This window comes from Theileria equi (assembly GCF_000342415.1).
Source record: "Theileria equi strain WA chromosome 2 map unlocalized gcontig_1105316255037, whole genome shotgun sequence".
NCBI classification, from domain to species: Eukaryota; Apicomplexa; class Aconoidasida; order Piroplasmida; family Theileriidae; genus Theileria; species Theileria equi.
In genome coordinates this window covers 22,096-44,946 of record NW_004668230.1, presented here as the reverse complement: position 1 = coordinate 44,946, position 22,851 = coordinate 22,096, and the positions used below count along the sequence as shown (strand labels likewise).

Here is a 22,851-nt window from a genome sequence, read left to right as displayed (position 1 = left end):
TTATTTCACACATCATACCTCAAACATTCCAAAATCACTCTCTCTAATCGTTTTTATACATATATCGGTATTTCTCTCGATATCTTGGAAGAATTCATGATTTTTTATCGTATGTGTTCCACCGGTGTATCCTAGTCTTTCCTGGGTATTACCCGTTAATAGCCCTTTTATAAGATCTAGGGCATTTTTATCTTTAACTTTTGTGAAATCTAAGGTTTGGGGACTAGTTTTTATCATTTTGTAAAGGCTGTGCTCATCCCTGTAGGTATTCTTACTCTGTATAAATACTCAAACAAACGTATTCCGCAAGTCAAATGGGAGATATCCCGTGACCATCTCATATATTATTACACCCATATACCAGAAATCGGATTCTTTTCCATATTCGGATTTCAACCCTAAATCAGGGTCACAAGCATAAACCTCCGGTGGCATATAATACTTTGTTCCTAGAAATGATGTCATACGTTCACAGTCTGAATTTAACTTTTGAGCAAATTCAAAATCTATCAGCTTGAGTTTACAGTCCTTTGAAATCATAATATTGGCTGATGTTATATCACGGTGTGTCCAACAGCTTCCATGCAATGCCTCGATAATTTGCAGAATCTATATGTTTACATGTCACAAAATAAGTATACATGCCTGTAACGCAAAATTCTTTACTAGTTTTAGAGGTAAGGAACCGTTATAGCGGATATAGTCATACAATGTTCCTCTCCACAGATACTCCATGCAAAGGTATACAGAGTCAATATGCTCAAACGCTTCATACCTATATGCGGATATTAGCTTGTATATAGTGTTTTCTAACAGATTTACGGTCCATTCTTCCTCTCTTAGGGCCTCTAGTGCACTCTCTTCTCTCAGAACCTTTTGTTTAAGATGCTGAGCTGAATACTCATCTTCCGGGAGTTTTACGCACTTTAGGATGCATAAAGTTTTATTTAAGCATAATTCATCCAATTCTCTAATTTGCGAGTTACTCAAGTATCTGTATGTCCGCGCATTAGTTGCTAGAGATCCGTAATTGTCTATATAGTCAAAGTCGGCATTATTCACCTTCTCAGTTATTATTGTGTAATCCAGACCAAACTCATGGGAAGGGCTTCTATAGGCCAAATAAATGTTGCATGATCTCTTTTTGGTGATCGTACCCAAAATGTAAAACTTTGAGCTCTTGGCGCTGTCATTAGTCTTCCCGCAACTGCAACCCATGAAGAACCAAAGAATCCATAAGGAAGGTCTATCATATAGTTGTGATATTCACATTTTAAACCGAATTTGTGTTTTATATCGGATAGTTCCTCTGTTTCTCCTTACACATTGAACTCGTCACCACTTTGCCTTATATCCCAGGAGGAAGAGTCACATTTCTCCATTCTTTGATCATTGGAGGAAATTCTACGTAAATTTTCTCATTGTATATCTACTCCTGTAAAAATGTGACCCTTTTGTCGTTGTATCTTATTCCAGTGTAATCAACGATGCCAAAGCTGCCGATCTCGGATTTGATTAAAATCTGTCATAAACTGACAATAAGATCTCTGTCAAAGGATTTCAGGAATAAATTGGTAAGACTATACTTGATTCCAGTACATACGTTGATAGACACCTAACGATCTACAATCCATTAGGAGGATTGAATCTGATGCTGTGCAGTATAACTCACATCTGGATATCAATGAAGTAGCTGTTCTTTTATATGGATGCTCGAGACTCGCGCCAAAAAACACTCCAGTGGCAGGGCCGTTGTGTTCAAGAATAAATAGCCTCTACGAAAACACAAATACCAACAATGAATCAGATTTGACACTAGAACATATCTCTACAATAGCATGGTCGTTGAATAGAATAATAAAATATTCTGAAGATATCCCCTTGTCCATAGGTATGCCACCTATATATCATATACAACTGCAGGTAACACATCTGTACTCTTGTCTCACCTATTCACCAAATTTGTAAAATCTTGTATTAACACCTTCGAGGGTGAACTCTCACAGGTGTTTACACCAAAGGAATTTTCTAAGTTCTCTGTCTCGTTTGCGTTGTTGGACAAACTACTCGTGACACCAGAGCTCTTTAGCAACGAATCAAAAGCTGAGAACCACCGAATAAAGCTAGAAATGTACGATGGCGTGAACAAACTGGTAGATGGTATCTTTTTGTCATGTTTAAAAGACTGTGAATATGCGAAGTTTAATATTGGCGCCAACACTCTGGATTCAGAGAGCTGGCACATTGTGTATATTAAGAACGGGATTAACATCCTTAGAATACTTTTGGAGAATAAATGTAACATAGAAACCGTTGCGGAGAGCTTTGAAAGGCTCTTCTTGCAACTCGATCTCACTGATGTCAAGAACGGCAAAACATTAGCCGATGCGTCTCTAATCATTTCAAAAGGCAAGGTGTGTGGATGTGTATGAAACAATATACTGGGAGTTACAGAGGGAATACAGTAAAGGGGTAAATGCAACGCTGAGTGAGCTATCCAAACGTGATCTGACTTTTATCCCAAACGACACTCTTTTGGGCATAATAAGTCTGCTTTCTGAACATTATATCCAACATTCTGAGATTATTGAGAATATATGTAGTGAATTCTCGAACAGATCGTACACAATGCCCAGTGTGAATGACACCGTCCTGCTGGTGAAGAATCTGAGCGCTCTATCTTATCGCAACGAATCAATGCTGGAATTATGTATAAGGCATATTAATAATGATCCGGGTGGGTTATCAAGAGAGGAATTCAAGCTCCTAGTCGACTCCTGCGTAAGACTGCATTTGCACACATAATGAACATTTACAAACAGACAGCCCTGCATTACAGCAGTGAAATTCTAGATAATATAGAAAGTAAGATATAGAATGACAAGCAAACAGGGTCGAAGGACGCCTCAAAAGTCAAGAGAAGGGAACATTCAAAACGAGGAAGCCAGAAAGACTCCAATCTCGCGCGTGCGGATAAAGGGGTCGTTTTTTAGATGTAATCTTGTAAATATAAATAAAATTGAACGTGTGATCATGTGCATTCGACCATCTAGGGAGGCGAAGGGGGATCTTTTCCGATATGGCGTCCCATGGGCCTAAGGCCTAGTAGACAAAAGTATAACAGTGCAGTAAATATCTAATTCATATACTGAATTTAAACGGTGGAAAGTTAGCCGGAAACTTGAGAGAAAACGTCCTGGGGGCAAATCTACAAAATCGGTCAGCTCGAATATTTCCGGGAGTGCAATGATTCCAGAATGCAGTAATGTCTATGCACTTTCATTTGACTGAGCCTAAATGTTCAAAATATACGTCTGAATGCCCAGAATATTGCAGAAAGTCCAAATTATGACGGTGCCCAATATTCCAATCCAAATTCTCCGACACCACACCGTGTCCAGTCTGTTTTACTGTGAATTCACGCATATTGTTTAATTAATCTTGTTTGTTCTGGTAGTCGGGTCTTTGTTTCCTGAAAATTAACAGGACCACTTCTATCGGTGCCAATAAAAGAATTTCTTTCTCCCTCCTGTAGAAACCTGTGTGTTTTTTACCTGTTGTATCTACCTACATTTAAGGTTTAATATTTTACAGAAAATGGTAGCTGATCCCGCTCTTAGAATGGAGGCTGTGAAGGATCCACGTCTCGGTGGAATGACATCCTTGGTCAGCCTTAAGTTCTGCTGGAAGTTTACCGAGAATGCACTTGATTATAAGGACTATATCGATCAGTGCAACATTAATGGTGACTGTTACCGCGTGTTCTCTAACTACTATTCGCCTGGTATGCAATATGCTAACAAGTGGGCATCCTCCTGGTTGTGCAGCTTTAAGGACATTGAGGACCGAATTGATGAGTTGCATCAATTGGCAAAAAAGTACAAGGACCCTGAGACCGCTGAAGACATTCAAGTCAGACTCAAGAACCTTAACACCTTCAGACAACAGTACATGCAGGTATTTGCTGAGGATTTGAAAGACCAATTTTCACTCAAGGATCAAAAGTACCTCGCTGGAAAGGAATATAAGCATGTTGCCGTTTCTGGGGTCAAGAATGAGGCTGAAACTGTTACTGCTTAAGCTCTACAATGTCAATGAATACCAGGACTACACAATCTATAAATGTCCAAGAATTGTCGCGCGCAGCTCAGCTGTTGAAATTAGACGCCGAGATTGCCATTGACTTCTCAGTAATTAGAAAGTCTTTTTGTAGGATTGTCAAGACTGTTCACCCGGATAAAACCTCCCAAGGTACTCTTGACGACTTCCATTCCGTAGTTTGTGCCTACAAGGTCTTGAAGAAATATTTTGATGAGCGTGGGGACGTACATGTTTTCCAGTCATACGCTCAAGACGTCCATCTACATGACATGTGCTTTTTGGAGGGAGAAAAGAATTTTTACATCGCATGCCGTTGTTCTCAACTGGTAGTAGTTCCTTCCATCGCTCTTTCACTGGGGATAAAAACTTTTAGTTGTGATGGTTGTTCTTCCACGTATAACGTTCTCAAGTAACTTGTGTATATATGAAACGTACATTTTATCTTAATTCCTTGTCCTTGTGACAAAGTGTGGGTTAGATCTTGAAGTTTGTGTTTTAAATGGCAGTCGTGTGCTCTTTGTTTCCACATATTCGTTAATCTCTCTAGCAAGCACGCAATCCGTCACCTCGCCCTTCAAATATCTGGATAACATACAGGGACTGTAGGCTCCCATGTATCGCTCGTACCAAACATTGTAAAGCTTGTGTGTCCATTTTCGGAGTAACCTCGGAGGTGAATGCGTAATGCTAGGTTTCCACTCTTGTATCTTTCTTCTTGCAACTTGTGATGCAAATTCAACAATCTCCTTTGCATTATCATCCCAGTTTTTTATAGATTCGTCTCTTCCCTTTATAAATTTCAGGTACAACATATCTAAATGCTCCCACGAAACACCATGGCTATAGCTTGAAGCCCACAATTGTTCTGACCTTCTGTTTCCTAAGGCGTTCACAGAACATCTAAACTCCTTAATCAATGAATTTGGGAATAACAAGCTATCAGTGGGCATCTCTAGATTAGTATACTCTTTACCTATGGATTCATCACTATTTTCCAGCGTCTGCTCAATTGTGGACTTAATTAATTCTTTGACAGATGCATCATCCAGTTCACCAGGATCCGTACGCTTGATTTGTATCATTGGTTTATAGTGATTGGTGCATATGAATTGTTTCAGGTGTTCTGGGACCTCATCTTCTTCAACCTCTATTGTTACAGGTGGCTCATCTATCAAGGATTCCTCAGAATCATCCATATCACCAGAATACTGAGGCACAGTGCTCTTTAACCCTTCTGTTCTATCAGGATAAAACAAGCCATAGGATGAATTACAAGAATCTAAAACTTTCTCTGTCGGAGCTTTGTTTTCCCTTGTACCTGATTTAGATTTTTTGTTACCCTTACCAGTTTCTTCATCCTCTTTCTCATCTCCAAGGGGCATTGATGACACTTGTTGCAATTCAGAGTATACATCCTCATCTGCCAAATTTTCAGGCTCCACCTCATCCGATAATTTAAGCGCGCTATAATGTATCCACCGTCTATTCGGTAATAGGTCACCTTCTCTTTTTGATAGTCTTAATGTGTGCTGGACACACCTTGAGAACATCAAAAACAGACCTCTTTGGAGTATCATCCTCTCTTTGACGTTTTTCCTGTGTAGGTGTATCTCGATTTTGCGGTGTGAGCGGATCTTTATCTATATGCTGGCTCTCGGTATATTGTGTACTCACTGAGTCAATATCAGAATCCTTTTCCTCTGTACTAATAACAGGCTTTGTGTCTTCTTTTACTGTTTTCTTCTGCAAGGCAGCTGTATCTTTACCAAAAAATCTCCCCAATGAAAGCTGTACCTTTACCTTTCTAGCCTTTGTAAGCTTTAGAATAAATTTGTCAACTCTTTCCGAATTAAAATCGTTTTCAATCAAAAACTTACGTAACTCCTCCAAATTTGGAAAGGTTGTCTCTGGATTTGCCCCTTCAAAAACTTGAGGTGCCAAAAAGTAACGTCGTGCCTCTTCAAATCCTGGAAGGGTTTCTCCCTTGAATTTCAAAATCTCCTCTATACTTTTGTATTTTTTTATGAGTGAATATGCATTTTTTGGACCAATACCCTTTATCGTTCCGCAGTAATCACAACCGCAAAGGATGCAAAAATCTGTAAACTGAGCACGTGTAAATCCGAGCAATGATAAAACCTTTTCTTGGTCAATTCTTAAAACCTTTTTGCCCGATAAATTACGAAGTAAAATACGACAACCAAACACGAGTGAATCGGAATCTTCACTTGCAACTGCTGTAGCGATACCTTCCTGAACTAACTGTGCACACTGAGCTTCTGCTTCTTCCTTTGCTTCCACAACCGGTATTCCCATCAACCGAAGTAGCTGTTTGGCAGAATTGTTCTGTTCCTTAGAGACCTTTACTGTCCTTCCAACAAGTTTTTTTATTGTTTCACTATCACCTGCCTCCTTGGCTGCTTCTAAGGATGCTTCCGCTTCCTCCCTTCTTTCTTTCCTCTTGCTTAACGTGTCTAGTTTCAAATCGGGTGGTGTTGAATCAAATACAAAAATTGGCTTAATTCCAGCTTCCAAAATACGAACACAACGATTCATCAAACCGGAAATGTGAGATGTGGACTCACCCTTGGAGTTTACAAGGGTTGAAAGATAGCTCGTATCTCTGATTGCGATAGCGAATTGGTAGAGAGCTGCTGATGCATCAATTGCAATGGTCTCTCCAGATAGGCTTTCTAGTGGTACCTCTTTTATAGATGATGGAGCGGTTTCACTCAAAAATCCGATTAAACCCTTAATTCCCATGTGAGTGGTCCAAAAGTTTACACTCTCCCCTTCTTCTTACGACCAAATTCGTCGTATTTTTCCTGATCAGAATCGTACGTATTTCTATCTGTTGGATCCTGCAAATCGTAGTGACCCCCTCCTCTACCAACCCTGGGTTCAACGTTCAAAGGCTGCTTTGGGACGCCACAAATATTGCAATTACTTCTTCTTGCCCAGTTTATATTACCGCATTGATCACAAGACCAATCGCCTTGCTTTTGTGATCCACTAGAAACTCTATGCTCGGCTGTACATGGTCGATGAAAATGTAGAACTTAAAACGTACCTGTTGATTTGGGAGTTCCACAGCGATTACACCTTGTACGTTTTGAAAAGTTGATATTTCCGCATCTAAATATTTGTGTGTATAGTTGTTGCGGTTGTAGCTCCATTAAATTGCAGTCTGCCGAACGATAGGAAACTAACTGATCTCAGAGGCAGACACTAATTTGAGATCCTCATCGAGAATAACATAGAAAGGTCAAACTAACGCAGTGTCTGGACATAGCCAATCTCCTTCTCTCCTCTCCATAAATCGAAAGAAATTTGGAGTATAGAGTGGTATCATTCAAAAGATCAATAACGCCTATTGAATTTGCGCTAAAATGTACAAATTTGTCTATATATTTCTGCGAGGGTGAGTAATTGGTCCGCGATGTAAACACAACGTCGTACCAGGCGGACGAAACCACACGTGTCCCAGGTTCGAGACGGGTAATAGTCAGCAGCTAATTATCACAATGTGTGTGATCTAATGCGATGTTTCAGTACTGAGGAAGTATTTGTACCCCGGAAACGGTCATGGAATCTCACTCCACAGGCTGCGACGTCCATGTACGGCCGCTAATAGTGTCTAATCCTTTATATTATGCAATATGTTTCAGCTGTCCATACTGCATTCAGGCTGATCCGGAGAACAAGTACTAGTTATTTAAATAACGATCTAAGCGCAAATTTCTCATTTACCGCATTCTTTCCAGCCAATGCCCCTCTCCATCCTGCATGTTTGTATCCATGCACACGCTAGACAAGCTCATGTGAACGGCTAACAGCCTAATTTCGACATGCAATTGAGAGTTTTCACAACTTCACTGGGTAAAATCAGTAGGAATACACAAAATGGTAGTATACACAATCTCTCACTCGTCATGGGTTCCCACCTCGTCAACTACTTTTGTAGTCCGCCGAACGAACAACGAACAACCGGTATGTAGTTCAGGTCCAAGGATAAAGGTCATAAACGTTGGATCTGGTAGTAACTGCTGTTCGTGTCAAGAATTCGTGGTCTGCAGGCACTCTCATTGTACAACTAACATTTACATTTAATTTTTTAATGCATTGTACGTTTGCATTTTATTTTAGCACCAGTTATCTTTATCGTGTGTGGAGCTCAGTCGAGAAACTGTGCGTATATAGGTATCCTCAACAACTCTCCATTTAGCTATTTATAACACAAAATCAAGATGCTATGTCACATTGTTTGCCAATGGCCCAAAATCAACGGCCTAGAGTATTAACTAAAGTTACACACAAACGCTTCCCCATATTAGCGAAAGCTACACATTCTCGCTAATTGAGGCACTGCCAAACAAGACTGTGCTTAGCCCTTTTAAATGGGACATGGGTTGTTTGTATGATTCAAAATAGAGGGACATGTCGAGCCCTTTTGAAGGAGGTAAATTATAGCAGACAATGACTCCTTTTCATGGTCTCTACAATTTTTAACAATGACAACTTTAGAAAATTTACAGTATAAAAAGGCTGGAAGTCTGACGTTTGAGGAACTCTCGGCGCTATATGATGAAGCCAAGCACTCGACCAAAAGTTCAGACCATGATGCGCTTTCCAAAGATAAATCATCCATGGTTGATATTGACCTCTTACCACAAAATGGTGGTATAGATTCCGATGTGTTATCTGGAGATGGCGATGTGTCGCTGCAGAACGATGAACTAGAAAGTGATGTATTGCAGCACGATAAGGAAGATCACCCTGAACTTGTTGTTAGAAACGATCATTATTGTAGTCAACGCGCAACTGTGAGTTTCGGTGTAGAAGCAACCCAAGATAATGCAGGTATACTAGACGTTGTAAATTACTATAAACCTGATTTGGCAAATGAGCCATCAGTGGATAATGATGGTTTTGGAGCAATAAATAATGGTGAACACCCACTACTACCCTCTGAGGGGTTTGCCATGGGAGTAAACAAGTTTAAAGAAACCAAGTTATATGGAAAAGGTGGTAGACCCAGAGGTCATGTAGGTGGTGACAGTACAACCTCCAGCATAATTGTAAACTCAAGAATTAGAAATAACCACAGTCCACACTCTGGGTATACGTATGCTTCTCCATATAACACACTGGTTGATTCTGTCATGTCATCCGATTCTGATGCTGGAAAAATGCAAAATGGGCTTTTTGAGGTCCCATTTAATGTCTACTCAGTGCCAAGGTTGGTTGACCCATTTAAGGGGTTTTCAAAAATTCATACTCAACGAGCAATCAAACTCTTGCATTTTTCCAAAGTTGACAGTAAACTAACATGTAAGGTGGACAAGAGTGCATCCAGGCTATTAAAGAAACAAATTGGCAATTGCAAGGTGGTATCCACAAGTATTGTAGGTGATCCTAGATCAGGAAAGAGTTATTTAGCTGGTCTACTTGTTGGAAAGGGTAGTAAATCATTCAAAATTTCAGATCCATTTGCAGTGCAAACAAAGTGTGAAGGAACTGTATGGATCTATGTTGCTGTATATGAGGAGAAATATGCCTATATTTTTCTGGATTTTGATGGATTTGAAGGTTCTGATTCAGATCGTATTAAAATGCTTTCATTTGCCCTGGCTGCCAGTAACTGTGTCTTGGCAAGTTTTAAAGCGTCTGTCATGTCTGGTGTTTTTGAACTTGTACAGTCAATGATAAATCTTTCCGCAAATCAAGCTGATGATGAATCCGAAGAAGGAGAAGTGGACAATGAAAATGAAATAGTGGAATTATTTAGGAAGAAAACTACAAGGCTCTTTCTTAAGGATGATGGTGATGAAGAGGACGATGACACTGTTGGTACTGACTTGGATAAGTTGTGGAGTCCTCCAATTGTACACTTTATATTCCGTGATTCAAATGACTTTATTAAATGTCTTGATGAACGTAATTATACACCAGAAACCCTTGTTGAACAGGGTATATTTGAGCACTATTTGGACATATTTAAGTGTACATCGGATACTAATATGGAATTTAAGAACAATATGCTTGATGCTTTTGGAATTTTCACCAATAGGAAGTATACGTGTCTTCCTTACCCTCTGAGGGCACGAAAGAATACGAAACCTGAAAGGTATGGAGTTGGGCAAATGTTGCTAAAATTTTTGGCTCCACATGAGGCTAAAGACAGTACTACAGAGGATGATTACGATATTTTCCCTACTCAAAATATATCATTAATGCCAATGACTGCGCTAAGTAATCACTTTTTTGAAAAACTGGATGAAATCAAGACTTGTGTATATCATGATACTCTCTCACATTCACGAGCAAATTCACAATTGAGTGGCCGAATGTTTATACGTTTCATAAAACTTTTAGTGGAACACTTTAATGTTTATAATGCATTTACCATAAAGGATCTAAACTCGATATTGACAGAGGTGCACTTTGATGAAAATGAGAGTGTCAAGAAAGACTCTATCGTATACTTTTTGAAGATTGTAAAGACTAAAATAGCCCCCTTGTTGCCAATAAATAGTAGAGAACTTTTATCTAAATCAATAGAAGCCAAGCAAAAGGCACTTCAGTATTTTGAAGCAAAGGCATTTGGGACGTTTGAGGATTATTCAAAAGTATATAATGCACTCGGGACTACGTTAGATGAACTTGTTGCAAAGCTTGATAGGAAGAATACATCAATTATAAATCACAAAATCACTTCATTTATAGAACGGAGAGCAGATGTTTTAAATTACAGGATAGCCAGAAAGGATTATACACCTCAGGATCTAGATGCTGAAATACTAAAAACAAAAAGAGCTTTGCAAAGGAAATTTGATGATGCAGTTGTTGTTGACAGTGCACTTACACAAGTATCGCAAAAATTGGTTGAAATGTTCAACAATCATCATCCAGATGTCTATATTGCGCGCATATATACACCATCAATCGACATCAAAGACACTGTTGAAACATACACTAGTAAATTTACCATGCTTCCAACTAGACTCTCTATCGAGGAAGAAGACGATCAACAAAATGAAGAGGAGAGCAGCGTCATTCACATACAAGATGGATCCATGGGAGAGTGTGACATTGATGCTCACGTTGATGAAACCACACCGCATACAATCTCAGAAGATATAACACCACCATCTGTGATGGAAACTGCCCAAAGTGACAGAGAAGAAAAACGGGTTACCATTGCAGAGCGACCAATCACAATCACGCGTGTATATTAAAAGTATATAAATTAATGGGAACCAAATTTCTGGTCCCACTCCTGGAAAAAGGCAAAGCTTTCCCAATTGGATGAAGGATGTACACACCCTAATGCCTTTTCAAAATCAGACAACACTATACTTCTGAAAACATCAACATTTGGTATATTTTCAATGCCTCCATATTCTTGTATTGTGTCGTCGTAAGAGTATTCTGCAGCCTTGGAACATAAACCAAGTAAATCACTTCCGCTCCATCCGTGAGTAGAGCTAGCTATTGTATTCAAATCTTCTTGTGCCAATTGGCACTTTCCACTCGTGTTCTTGTTCAGGATATCCATTATAAATGATTTCCTAGTCTCAAAATCCGGGAGAGGTATGAGCACACGTTTCGTAAATCTCCTCAGGGCAGCATCATCTAGCATATCCGGTCTGTTCGTTGCAGCAGCGACAATTACAATACTATCAGCCTTGTTGTTTAGACCATCCATCATTTGCAAGAACTGATTTTTCATCCTTATACTAGAATCGTCTTCCGTGCTCTTCCTCTTACCCAATACAGCGTCCACTTCATCTATGAATATTAAAGATGGACTATCAAATTCTGCAACTTTAAACAAAGTCTTTATAATGGATTCAGTTTCGCCATGAAACTTGCTAGTAATTGAACTTGGAGATATTTCAAAAAATGTAGCCTTAGAAACATGCGCAATCCACTTGGCAATTGTGGTTTTACCAGTCCCAGGGGGGCCAAAGAGTAAAATTCCCTTTGGTGCCCTAAATAAACCTATATGTAAATGAGGTCTAAGAATAGGCTGCACAATTTTATCCTTTATGATCTTTTTGATGTTTTCCAACCCAGCAATATCATTCTCGGTAACCTTATTGTTACACTCATCCAACTTCATTTCCAGAACCAAAGAAATCATCTCTTCTGTCACATCTCCACTTGTTAGTGGCATATATTTCTCTGGTATCGCATATCTAGAGTCCTTCTTTGTAACATTTTTTGTTGCCCTATTGGAAAAGTTTATGCCATAAGTTCTCACTTTTTCTAAATCAACGTCACAAGTCGTTTTTCCCTCTTCACACCTCTTTTTCAGACAATCTAGTCCTGTTTTGAATTTTCCATCCTCATTCTCTGGCACCTCCCTACGCTTTGAAGTAACATTATTAATATTCGTGGTATTTCCACTATTGTTGTTAGCAGTGGTAGTGGCACTATTGTTAACCTTTAGATTTGATTCCGTAGTTATATACTTGTCCCAGTTACGCTTGGCAGGTTTCTTGTTACTATGATACTTATAGTCATCAATCATATGTCCACCACTAACATTTTCAGTACTTCTCTCTATATCTACGTTGACATTCATATTCTCATTTTCTTTTGTAGTATAACTATTGTTTTGTTGTCTAGGGAATGTCCCAAATGATTTGGGATAATTTCCATATGGGTAAGAAGTCGTCCTTCCGTTTTGTTGTGCGATATTAGGCGATATACCATTATTAGGATTTGTATTATTTGTTGGACGCTTTAAATTGTTCAATTTATTCTCATACATGTCCATAATACCCATTCTTCCGCCATTGGATTTAGTGCTATCTATACTCCTTTGTGTATAGTCTGTATGATTTTCCTGGGGTTTTAACGAATTGTAAGAATCAAATGGTTTGTAGTTCTTGTTAGTAGTATTAGCTTCTGTTCTGCTATCCACATATCTGTTGTCAGAATAGACATTGGTATCTCTGTATGATCCACTTGAATGTGAATTAGTGGAGTATAGGTCCAGTGGTGGCTTTGTTTGTGGAGTATTAGTGTTTGTTCTCATTAGCAATCCCCAGTTCTTGTTAACGGGTGTTGCAGCGATTGGGTTTTGAGGTTTTGGTTTTGTTTTAACTGGGAGTTTTTCAGTGCTTGGTGATCCTTTTGGTGTTGTGCTTTGTGCCTGGATAGTTATTCTATTCGAACGTTCTTCTTTTGTCTTGATATCAAAACGCCGAGAAACAGTTGTTAGTGGAATGTTACCAATGTGTACATCTCCATCGAAGAAGCTATTGATGAAAAGCTTCTTATTGTGAGAGATAGATGAGGAATTTTGAGTAAGCTTCTCGTATATACTAGTATACTTTGGTTTTGGCAGGTGTGCTGGAAATTCAGCGACGAATTTATCCACCAATTTATCAAACTTTGGCAATACCCTGTCTTCAAAATCGTTTATTATCTCATTATTGAACTCCATTATCGCTTTCTTGAAATCTGCGTTGTGTAAACCTTCCTTACTGTACCCTTCTTGTCTCAACATATCAGCGCCCTTTAGTACGTATTCAACTGGTATTTGCTGCTTGTACCCGGCAGCTATAATCTGAAAATGTGCTATGATGAATTTTGTGTTGAAAATACCCGAATGTGCATATTCTCCATTTCTGCGCTCAGAAGAATCCTAATTCGATTACTCTGTCATGAAGTTGGATTGAACACAATGTTCCCATGTGTTTAAAGGGGTAAAGGTCAAAGAAGGCGTGATTTATGGAAGGAAATGTGACGCATTCCAATACCTTCCACCCTTGGGGAATAACAAAAGTTACAAACGCAAAAATAACATAATTAAGCACTAGTGTGGCTATGCGTTGTATATTTGTGGCAAAAACTCTCCATGACAATAAATGTGTAGGCGAGAATTGTCGTGGCGGGTGGAAGGAAGGAAGGAAGGGAATCAAAACTCTCTACCACTAGGCGAATCTACTATGTGTAACCGTGAGGATTAATATTGTATATTCTTATTGTAAAAACCAATTGGTTCGGTCATTGTTGTTGTAATTATTAGCGAGAAGGAACCTGTTGTGTGTGTAGATACCCACTGAGTAACGCCTCAAAAAACGCCAAATTCCACTAGTTATTGGCACACTATAGTGATATGTGAATGTTTTACACACTTATGGCATGTTGAGCTGGCAATAAGCATGGGATCCCACGCGTTGCAACACAACAGCATTGTGTACGTCCCATGGTGAACATATTCACAATGAGAAATCTATCATTTTATAACATAAACATTTGAACCACTCAAAGTTTAGTGTATTCGAAATTAGATCGCACTGGACTTTCGTAGCTTGTAGCTCTTTTGTGTATAAAACTACACTGTAAAATAGTAGATTGAAATAATCGTAAAATGGCTGAATATTCCAGACAAATTAGAACACCAGAGGATAATTATGAGTATCTTGTTAAGATAGCAGAGAAAAAGGTCAAAGGGCCAGTTTTGCACCTCTTTCTGAAGGCGATCCTCGGAGGATGGTTCGCTGGACTTGGTGGACATGCTGCTTTTGTATTAGCTGCATCATATTATAAAGAAAATGGACTGCTGGGTACTCCAAAAGTAGCATTTGGACTAGTCTTCACATCGGCTCTCTTGGCAATTATATTCACAGGAACAGACCTGTACACTGGGAATACAATGTCATTTACATTCACATTATATAAGAAAAGAATAGATCCGGTTCAATTCGGTTGTAAGATATTGGTTTCTTTGTTTGGGAACTATGTAGGCGCTGTCTTAGCTGCGCTAATTTTGAGCGGTGGTACTGGCTACTTTACTCCAGAGGTTGGCCCTGGAAATCCGTACATGAAGCTCATTGCCAAATACAAGACTCAACAAAGTTTTTGGCGTGTGATATGCTCTGGAATAGGCTGTAATTGCTTCGTGTGTTTAGCAGTATGGTCTTCCTATGTTGCGTTGGACGCTGCAGGATCCATTTTGGCAATCGTTATACTCATCACTTCATTCGCTGTAGGTGGTCTAGAGCACATCATCGCCAACTTTTATACGCTTCATGCCTGTTGGATATCACAGACAGGAATAACATTCGTAGATGTGTACTTTAGAAACTTTCTGCCGACGTTTATTGGTAATACAATTGCTGGATCCTTATTTCTAGGCCTGCCTTTATCAATTTTGTATGGTGGTTCCCCGAAAGTGACAGAAGATCCTGAAGAAGAACTTTTACCTGCATAAAGTTAAATATATGTATAATAATACGGATCGCTTCCTCTTTTAATTTATATTCTCTATGTAAGTGTCTAACTAGAGTTTGGTGTGTAGACCCTACTAGCCAGGCACTAGGTGTCGCTATTCATTCTTTATATAGTACCTCTATCACTTATATTATCCTTCTTATGACGCTTAAAATGCCAATTAAATCTTATTATATATCAAAGGTTTAGTAGGCCTGCTTGAAGGCGTCAAAATGGGTAAAAAGGGTGGAAAAACGGAAGACAGAGGAGTTAAATCATCCGATTTCTCAAACTATCAAAGTATAGATGCTCGACCTACTGGTTTGAATCAGATATTTGCATCTTTCAGCAATATTTATCTATCTCAAACCGGAACTAACAATGTCGAGTCCTCTGGTAAGGTAAAGGGGCCAGAAGATTCGTATTTGACTGTAGTTGAGTCACAATCGGAGGTTTTAACACTTTTGAACAAGCTTAATAAGAAAGATGCTGTGACTAAATCAAAGGCTTTAGAAACACTCAACTCTTTAATCGACACATTATCAGATGTTGTAGTGGAAGAGCTAATTGTGGACATCATTCATGTCATTAGGAGGCTGATAATTGTAGAACCTGTGAGGAAAATAAGAAGTGAACTGGGTGTTCTACTCTTTAAAATTGCACTAAAGTTGAAAAAGAAAACACAGCGTTATTTGGAATCCTTTATAACATACTGGTGGATAGCAATGCATGATGATTCAAACGATGTCGCAGAGATCTATGTTTCGGCTTTTAAGAACCTGTTCACAACAACATGTTCAAATGAAGAGTTTGAACAAAAGACATTTCGTATACTGATGTTCTATATTGATAGGCTCTCTTGCGATTATACTACATTCGTGGAGAAAAATATAACTAGTTATACCACCGATTGGATTGATATATTTGGAAAGTCGTGCCAAAATAGCGCTACTATCGCAGATATGCATAATAGGTTTTTATATGCCTTGATGCACTCTTTAATGAAGTTTTTTATTTATTTTAGGCTTTATGGCTCACAGTCTGATTCATATGGAAATTTTTGTCTTGAAAAGTTGGTAAATAAGCGATTTATAGAATATTGTCGTGATATTTGTAAATCGGGATCCTTCAAACAGAGGCTCTCCTGCCTAAAAATGCTTGTAGAACTAGTAAAAATGCTCGACCAGACTCAGTTTGACTATGTGAAGGATATTTTAAAGATAGCTCTAGAATGTATAAAGATGGACAATGAAACACATATTGTATATCATAACGTTCGTCTAATTTGTGCCTGCACCAGGTACAATAATGCCTGTATTGAGCCTTCTATTTTATATTCATACGATACCCTCTTGATTTCTATCCTTGATAGATGTAAAGGGAATGTAGGTAACAAGATTGAGTTCTATTTCTTGTTTCCTTCACTAGTCACTTATTTACCAAAAGAGTGGGTAACAGGAACAGGACGCAAATGTCTTCTTCATGTGCTGGAACATATTGTAAATTTGATTAAGGAAGAAATTTCAGATGCTAAAAAAAACTTTTACACCTTTGACGCAAAGCTATTCAGCCAACTAGGAAGTTGTATGCTTTGTTGCTACTACAAGATACTTTTACAGCTTGAGTCCATGGATATCACTCTTGTAGAGTACATTTATCTACCTTTTCAAATTTTGTTTCTGTGCCAAGATCTTTGCAAAACTTTTATATCGCAGCTGCCTAAAATTTTTAGCGAATTTATAGAGGAATCTTGTCTAATGACAAAACATCCAAATTTATACGATGCCGTTGTAAATAAGCTTGTTGAACTATCAACAGATATAAAAAATGTTGCGTTTATGATTACAATCTTTAATTCACTTGAGAATACGCATAAAAGGTTTAATACAGAATCAAACTTCCGAAAAGTGCAGATGGGCTTGATTGATAGTTTAGTATATGAGGAGTTTCCAAGATTATTGGAAGAATATCTAAAGGGAGGAATCTTGTCTGAAGAAATAACATCTGTTTTGAATGCTTTGGGAGTGTTTTCTTTGCAGGAGTTGCGTACAGAATCAAAACTTTTCGATGTTCCAACAAGATTATTTTCGGGTATCAATGATGAAGCATTTGAAGCCAAATTTCAAGTTATAAGGGATGTTTTTTCAATTATTTTCGGTTCTATCGATGTTGAACGGTTGGTTAGGGTGTATGATGTTGGCTCTACAAATTTCCTATTTGCATCACTTGTTGCAATGAACATTTCACCTGGAAAATCGGTTTATATTCTTAAGGATATTTTTTCCAAAATCTTCGATACAAATGACCCATTTGTATCATTTTTATTGGTAAAAATTATACAGAATGTAACTTCTAGCGTCTATAGTGAAATGATAGATTGGTCCACAAAATTGTCACATATTGATGAAGATATTGTTTCAAGTGTTGTTGCAAACGTAGATCCTACACTATTGGATGATAGAAGACGTGCGGTGTTGGCAGTTTTTTCTGTAATTTCATCCTTATACTCTGGTGAAGTATCTGATATTTACCCTATAGGGTATATTACCGAAGATGTCATAACATTATACCTATATGCCTTCTACAAGGAAAAGATTTTTCCCTTCAAACATTTTGTGAGTTTTGTTATAAACAATCTGTTAGACGCTTGGGTATTGGAAAATAAATCCATTGTGAACGAGGAAATATGCGAGAAATGCTATGCCTCTTGTGAGACGTTCTTGGAAAAGGAAGAAGACATGACCGCAGAATTTGGATCTACATTAGCAAATTTACAAGGTCCAGTAAGGTTTACTAGTACAATGCTAAATGTTGTTGGGTATTTGAGTAAAGGAATGTCCCTGGATGTTTTGCATAGGAAGATTTTCAATATATTCATTAGTGTATGGCTTAACCATGTACACGAAGTAACAGAGAGTGATCTGAAGATATTCTACAAACCATTTATAAGGAGTATAATTAGCTTGGGAGTTGATTATTCTACGGACGGATATAGGGCTCTTTCTACTCTCTTTTCAATTCACAAGTTGAACGTCAAAAGTGCTCAAGAAAACTTTATAATTGAGTTGGTTAATGAATTTATGAGTATTGTAGAGTATGATAATTTGAAGGTTTTGCATGAAAATGTACAAATATTCGAATATTACTACGGGTCAATGGAATATAAGGAAGGTGTATTCTGTATCATAAGATCATTTTATGAAACTAATCCCTTTGCTGCAAACTTTTCGTCTGTTATTTACCGTATAAACACCTTTTCATGTCCTGAGATTATGGAGGATATTCACAAAATTACTGCTATTTTAGCTTCAAAACCAAGTATAACAAGTACCACAAACCACATTGTGCATCTAGGAATTCTTATAGACAATTTGTCTAGGGATAATGTAAATGCTGATGAATTTTCGTTCGAAGATGTTTATAGGGACATTGTAAGATCGATTCTAAAATATGTAGCAAGTTTGGACAATTGTGAATTCGTGTGGCTCTATCACGCCATATCTGTATTCTTCTCAAATACCCTAGAACTCACAATCTTATACAAGGACTACCTTTCGGAAATATACAATATATTTGTTGTAAAAACAATTGTTTACCTCTATAAAGTACCCACTGAGCTGTCTATTGTTGTATTTTACAACATTTTAGCGCTTTGTTTCAAACATGGAATCTTCCAGTTTGACGATTCTGAAAGGACAGAGTATGAATTCACATTAGAGGCCCTAAATGAATATCTTGATGTTGTAAATGGACTTTCTTTAGAAAATTGTACAATGTATTTGAACGGTGAGACAGAATTCAACTGCTGTGAAGCACATTATATCTTTGTTGTTGCCGTAAAACTTTTGAAAAACGCACCAAAAAGTTGCACAGAAGAGGTGAAGGAATGTATATATTCGTTTCTAGAATTTTTAAATACTGGTCACATTCCAGCATGTTACCTTTTCGTCTTGATATCCGAACTATGGTCTTGTAAAATCCTATATCCACAACTTTCCGAATTCAGCAGCATATTTACAAAGTTTTTAAGGACAAAGGAACATATAATATCCCTACCAAAGGCTGCTCTTCCTCCATTCTTTCTTCTTGGTGACTACAAGAGGCTAGATTTGTCACAGTTGATCTACAATCTCTGTCAATATTCTATAGACGATGTTCAAGTTGTACAGGGAGTTGATGAACTAGAAGAGGAAGCTGAAAACGAGAACAATTCAACAGAATGTGATCCCCAACTCTATATTAACGGTACAAGGCTCTTGGTGTTGTACCTAAATATTCTGGTTGGACCATATATTGCTGACAATATCTTAAACACCCACAAACTTATACAAAATACACAATCATGTGATATGGAGAATTGTCTAATATCATGGCTCACGCTTCTAAAAACAGTTGCAAGGTATAAAGAATTGAACAATTTAAATTATGCAAACGGAATTATAAAGTTGCTTACAATGAAACCTCAGGATTTAGGTAAATATGTGGAAGAATCTTTACAAAGTGGAATTGATCTTGCCGTATTGGAATCTACTAATTTGTCCCAAGACTGTAAATATTGGTGGTTAAGGAATTTTTCTGATCTATCTTGTCCATTTCAAGAGTCCTTGTTACACATGTTTCTTAATCTCTTGATACTTTGTCTACAACAGCTGCTGATAAAGGATAAGCAATGCTATGAGATTGTAAAGATGCTTTACTTTAAAACTGCAAAAATGTTCCCGGGTGAAGTTGGAGAAATGTGGAACAATTGTAAGAACAGCTACGTTAAGAAGCAAATTAAAAAGTTTACAAAGAGTGAAATAACTCAAAAAATTATAGAGGATGAGATACAAATCATAAAAATGAACGGACTGGACAACCTTCAAATCATGTACGATGCTGGAAACAGAATTATAAATGCGAAGCTGAGCACAAAGGCTGAGGTACCGACTAAAATTTCAATAAAAATTCCCTCAACATTTCCGCTGGTTCCGTTATCATTTACTACAGAAGAGGATAATAGTACCTTCAAGCAAAAGTATCTAAAATGGATCATGCTCGCACAAAGCGAGGCCAACCGGAGTGGAATCTCACAGGGGCTCTACCTCTGGTGTAATAACATTGCAAAATTCTTCGACGGAATAAGCGAATGTCCCATATGTTACTCAATTGTTCACGCTCAATTCAACACAATACCGAGCAAAATTTGCAAAGTTTGCAAGTACAAGTTCCACACCGAGTGTATCTACAAGTATGTCCATGTAGCGTAAATATAATCATTTTTAGGTGGTTCAGAACTGCCCAAAAGGCAAAATGTCCTCTATGTCAATCACAAGTCTCATTTGCGTCGTATTCAATGTAATTTCTACTGGGTACACACTACACAATCAATGGGGGCTGGTTAGCTAGCTTATCATTAAATATAAAATGAATGGATATACTACATTTAGAGATAGGACTAAGTTCCTAGATTTTGAGAGTCTTTTAGATTTCTCACCCCTAACGCAGCCGCAGAAGGACCATATGGCGAAGGTCTATAGCACCCTGGCCTATTGTTCGTTGGTTACCTTTCTGTCAATTTCTCTACCCGGGCCATTGAGGCAAATACCATTCTTTATTGGTCTTATTGTGTTTGTAGGTTCGATTGCGTATATTATTTCGACGCCCGAGGAGGTATGTCTCTAAATGTCACCAATATTGCTTCAGAAAGCTTCCCCTAAAAGAATTGCCGCCATAACTCTGGTTGGAGTTGGTCAGAGTGCTCTAATTCGTGATTTTGTACTCTCAAGATTCAATATTGCTCCAGGTACGATAACGTCATGACTCTAAACTGGAGCATGGCATTGGAATTTTCAAAAATATACAGAAGTAATAACAACTGCACTAATGTCATCGATTGGAATGTTCGTGGCCTTTACTTTGAGCGCTCTCTCAATGTCCTCTCGCTCCTGGTTCTTCCTTGGAGGCATACTCGGATCAACCATGTCCTACATGTTCATGGTCTCTCTGATGAACATGTTCTTTAGATCATATTTCGTGAATAATGTCCTCTGTCTCCTTAGTCTTTTGGTTCATGCAGGGTATGTTTCTCTTGGCAAGATCACGTTATTCAGATTTGTAATGTATGACACTCAACTTATACTCAAAAAGTTTGAAGCAGGAGGAAAAAATTACATGGCACATGCGATACTCTTGTACGTAGATCTTGTAGATTTATTCATTAGAGTATGCGATGTCTTGTATAAAAAGGAAGAATCCAAAAAAGAGAAACAGAAGAAATGATGTCTACCCCGAGTAATAATATAATTGTTAACCCGGAAGACTGTTTTAACTTATATTTGTCAACCCTGAATAGTTACATGAGAAATATTTGTAAACTGTTGTGAATCTTTATATTCAATTGCTGTTCCATGTTCCTCTATAATAAATTTTGGTATGAACCTCCCAGCCAAATAGTGAAGACCCCTGAACTCTCTTGAACATTTTTTCGGAATTCCAAGAGATATCAATCCATAAGGCTTTAGGGGTGAATCAACAGGACCTATAATATACAATGTAAACCCCGAAGTTTTATGTAAATATCTAATGTTTCGGGGTTGATATGTAATTGTCTGGTCATTGTATTCCTCAGGGTTGACATATTACATACCTTCATCAACGTTCCACCCCGAAGGTGTATCAATTGAAATTATCGGTACATTTGCATTTGCGAGATTCTGCATTTATATGTCTCTATATGAAAGATATATGTTAACCTCTATGATGGTATCAAAAGGTTTCCTCATTGGCGGTCTAAAACTTATCCCAAAAAGTGCATCAATAATCATGCCGTATTCCATTAGGTCTGAAAATACTTATAACTGAGTATATCGGAAATTTTAGGATTATATATCCGTTATATACCTTTTGGTAACTCGTTTAACACTTTTACATCATAACTATCCAATAACAAGAGAAGGTTCTGTGAGATTGATAAAGAATCCAATGTGTATATTATACCTTGTATATATCCTTCTGTCCAATTTTGGGGTAAAATAATGTGGTTTTAAAACCAAATTCAGAGAGATGTCGTGAAATGACCAATCCATCTCCTCCGTTGTTGCCTGGACCAGAACACACCAGTACCTTTCTGTTGTCACAATTCAACCTTTTGTACATGTCGTTTATCGCCATAGAAGCTGATAGACCAGCAAGTTCCATCAATTGTATCAGTGAATAACCCAGTCTGTCCATCAATATGGAATCTATTTCCAGTGCAACTTTTTGGGTCACTGCCTATAATGCTTAGTATATTTGCATTGATCTGGGCATTGTGGATATTTGTATCTATACAAACCGAAATCTTTGATGGAACTTGCCATGAAGCCATTTTTGAAGCTCTAAATCTATAGGTTGTATGCCTAGTGGAAGCTGGTCCCGTGTTTACCGTTATCTATGCGTTAAACAGACTTGTTTCATATTTATTTGTACATAAATCTGTATGTGTCTGAAATGTGTTCCGGATATCTGCAGAAATAGGCTGTTGATGTCGGGGCGCGGAGT

General features: G+C 38.0%; 11 protein-coding genes across 11 annotated transcripts; 6 read left to right on the top strand and 5 right to left on the bottom strand.

Moving 5' to 3' along the window:
* Positions 1 to 12: 12 nt before the first annotated feature.
* BEWA_034980 (protein kinase domain containing protein) lies at positions 13 to 1,218 on the bottom strand (the record flags this gene model as incomplete). The annotated part of the gene is made up of 4 exons (XM_004832857.1): positions 13 to 259; positions 299 to 609; positions 646 to 775; positions 815 to 1,218. 4 exons carry the CDS (start codon positions 1,216 to 1,218, stop codon positions 13 to 15), a joined length of 1,092 nt encoding a protein of 363 aa, XP_004832914.1.
* Positions 1,219 to 1,487: 269 nt separating this feature from the next.
* On the top strand, positions 1,488 to 2,805 carry BEWA_034970 (hypothetical protein; the record flags this gene model as incomplete). The annotated part of the gene is made up of 4 exons (XM_004832856.1): positions 1,488 to 1,574; positions 1,612 to 1,891; positions 1,924 to 2,414; positions 2,455 to 2,805. The coding sequence occupies 4 exons, from the start codon at positions 1,488 to 1,490 to the stop codon at positions 2,803 to 2,805; spliced, it is 1,209 nt and encodes a 402-aa protein (XP_004832913.1).
* A 594-nt stretch (positions 2,806 to 3,399) lies between these two features.
* BEWA_034960 (hypothetical protein) lies at positions 3,400 to 4,437 on the top strand. The gene has a single exon (XM_004832855.1). The coding sequence runs from the start codon at positions 3,598 to 3,600 to the stop codon at positions 4,078 to 4,080; it is 483 nt and encodes a 160-aa protein (XP_004832912.1). The 5' UTR covers positions 3,400 to 3,597; the 3' UTR covers positions 4,081 to 4,437.
* A 107-nt stretch (positions 4,438 to 4,544) lies between these two features.
* BEWA_034950 (flap endonuclease-1, putative) lies at positions 4,545 to 6,864 on the bottom strand (the record flags this gene model as incomplete). The annotated part of the gene is made up of 2 exons (XM_004832854.1): positions 4,545 to 5,583; positions 5,663 to 6,864. The coding sequence occupies 2 exons, from the start codon at positions 6,862 to 6,864 to the stop codon at positions 4,545 to 4,547; spliced, it is 2,241 nt and encodes a 746-aa protein (XP_004832911.1).
* A 17-nt stretch (positions 6,865 to 6,881) lies between these two features.
* On the bottom strand, positions 6,882 to 7,277 carry BEWA_034940 (zinc finger domain containing protein; the record flags this gene model as incomplete). Its single annotated transcript, XM_004832853.1, has 2 exons — positions 6,882 to 7,132; positions 7,172 to 7,277. 2 exons carry the CDS (start codon positions 7,275 to 7,277, stop codon positions 6,882 to 6,884), a joined length of 357 nt encoding a protein of 118 aa, XP_004832910.1.
* Positions 7,278 to 8,612: 1,335 nt separating this feature from the next.
* BEWA_034930 (conserved hypothetical protein) lies at positions 8,613 to 11,339 on the top strand (the record flags this gene model as incomplete). The annotated part of the gene is made up of 1 exon (XM_004832852.1): positions 8,613 to 11,339. One exon carries the CDS (start codon positions 8,613 to 8,615, stop codon positions 11,337 to 11,339), a length of 2,727 nt encoding a protein of 908 aa, XP_004832909.1.
* Positions 11,340 to 11,350: 11 nt separating this feature from the next.
* BEWA_034920 (ATPase, AAA family domain containing protein) lies at positions 11,351 to 13,961 on the bottom strand (the record flags this gene model as incomplete). Its single annotated transcript, XM_004832851.1, has 2 exons — positions 13,720 to 13,961; positions 11,351 to 13,681 (listed from the first exon to the last, which is right to left on the bottom strand). Exons 1-2 carry the CDS (start codon positions 13,738 to 13,740, stop codon positions 11,351 to 11,353), a joined length of 2,352 nt encoding a protein of 783 aa, XP_004832908.1. The 5' UTR covers positions 13,741 to 13,961.
* A 377-nt stretch (positions 13,962 to 14,338) lies between these two features.
* BEWA_034910 (formate/nitrate transporter, putative) lies at positions 14,339 to 15,331 on the top strand (the record flags this gene model as incomplete). The annotated part of the gene is made up of 1 exon (XM_004832850.1): positions 14,339 to 15,331. The coding sequence occupies exon 1, from the start codon at positions 14,489 to 14,491 to the stop codon at positions 15,329 to 15,331; it is 843 nt and encodes a 280-aa protein (XP_004832907.1). The 5' UTR covers positions 14,339 to 14,488.
* A 232-nt stretch (positions 15,332 to 15,563) lies between these two features.
* BEWA_034900 (conserved hypothetical protein) lies at positions 15,564 to 20,671 on the top strand (the record flags this gene model as incomplete). The annotated part of the gene is made up of 2 exons (XM_004832849.1): positions 15,564 to 20,560; positions 20,596 to 20,671. 2 exons carry the CDS (start codon positions 15,564 to 15,566, stop codon positions 20,669 to 20,671), a joined length of 5,073 nt encoding a protein of 1,690 aa, XP_004832906.1.
* Positions 20,672 to 20,736: 65 nt separating this feature from the next.
* Positions 20,737 to 21,591, top strand: BEWA_034890 (conserved hypothetical protein; the record flags this gene model as incomplete). The annotated part of the gene is made up of 4 exons (XM_004832848.1): positions 20,737 to 20,982; positions 21,016 to 21,115; positions 21,176 to 21,389; positions 21,423 to 21,591. 4 exons carry the CDS (start codon positions 20,737 to 20,739, stop codon positions 21,589 to 21,591), a joined length of 729 nt encoding a protein of 242 aa, XP_004832905.1.
* Positions 21,592 to 21,882: 291 nt separating this feature from the next.
* Positions 21,883 to 22,678, bottom strand: BEWA_034880 (conserved hypothetical protein; the record flags this gene model as incomplete). The annotated part of the gene is made up of 5 exons (XM_004832847.1): positions 21,883 to 22,025; positions 22,065 to 22,153; positions 22,213 to 22,270; positions 22,309 to 22,584; positions 22,646 to 22,678. 5 exons carry the CDS (start codon positions 22,676 to 22,678, stop codon positions 21,951 to 21,953), a joined length of 531 nt encoding a protein of 176 aa, XP_004832904.1. The 3' UTR covers positions 21,883 to 21,950.
* Between the last annotated feature and the right edge of the window lie 173 nt (positions 22,679 to 22,851).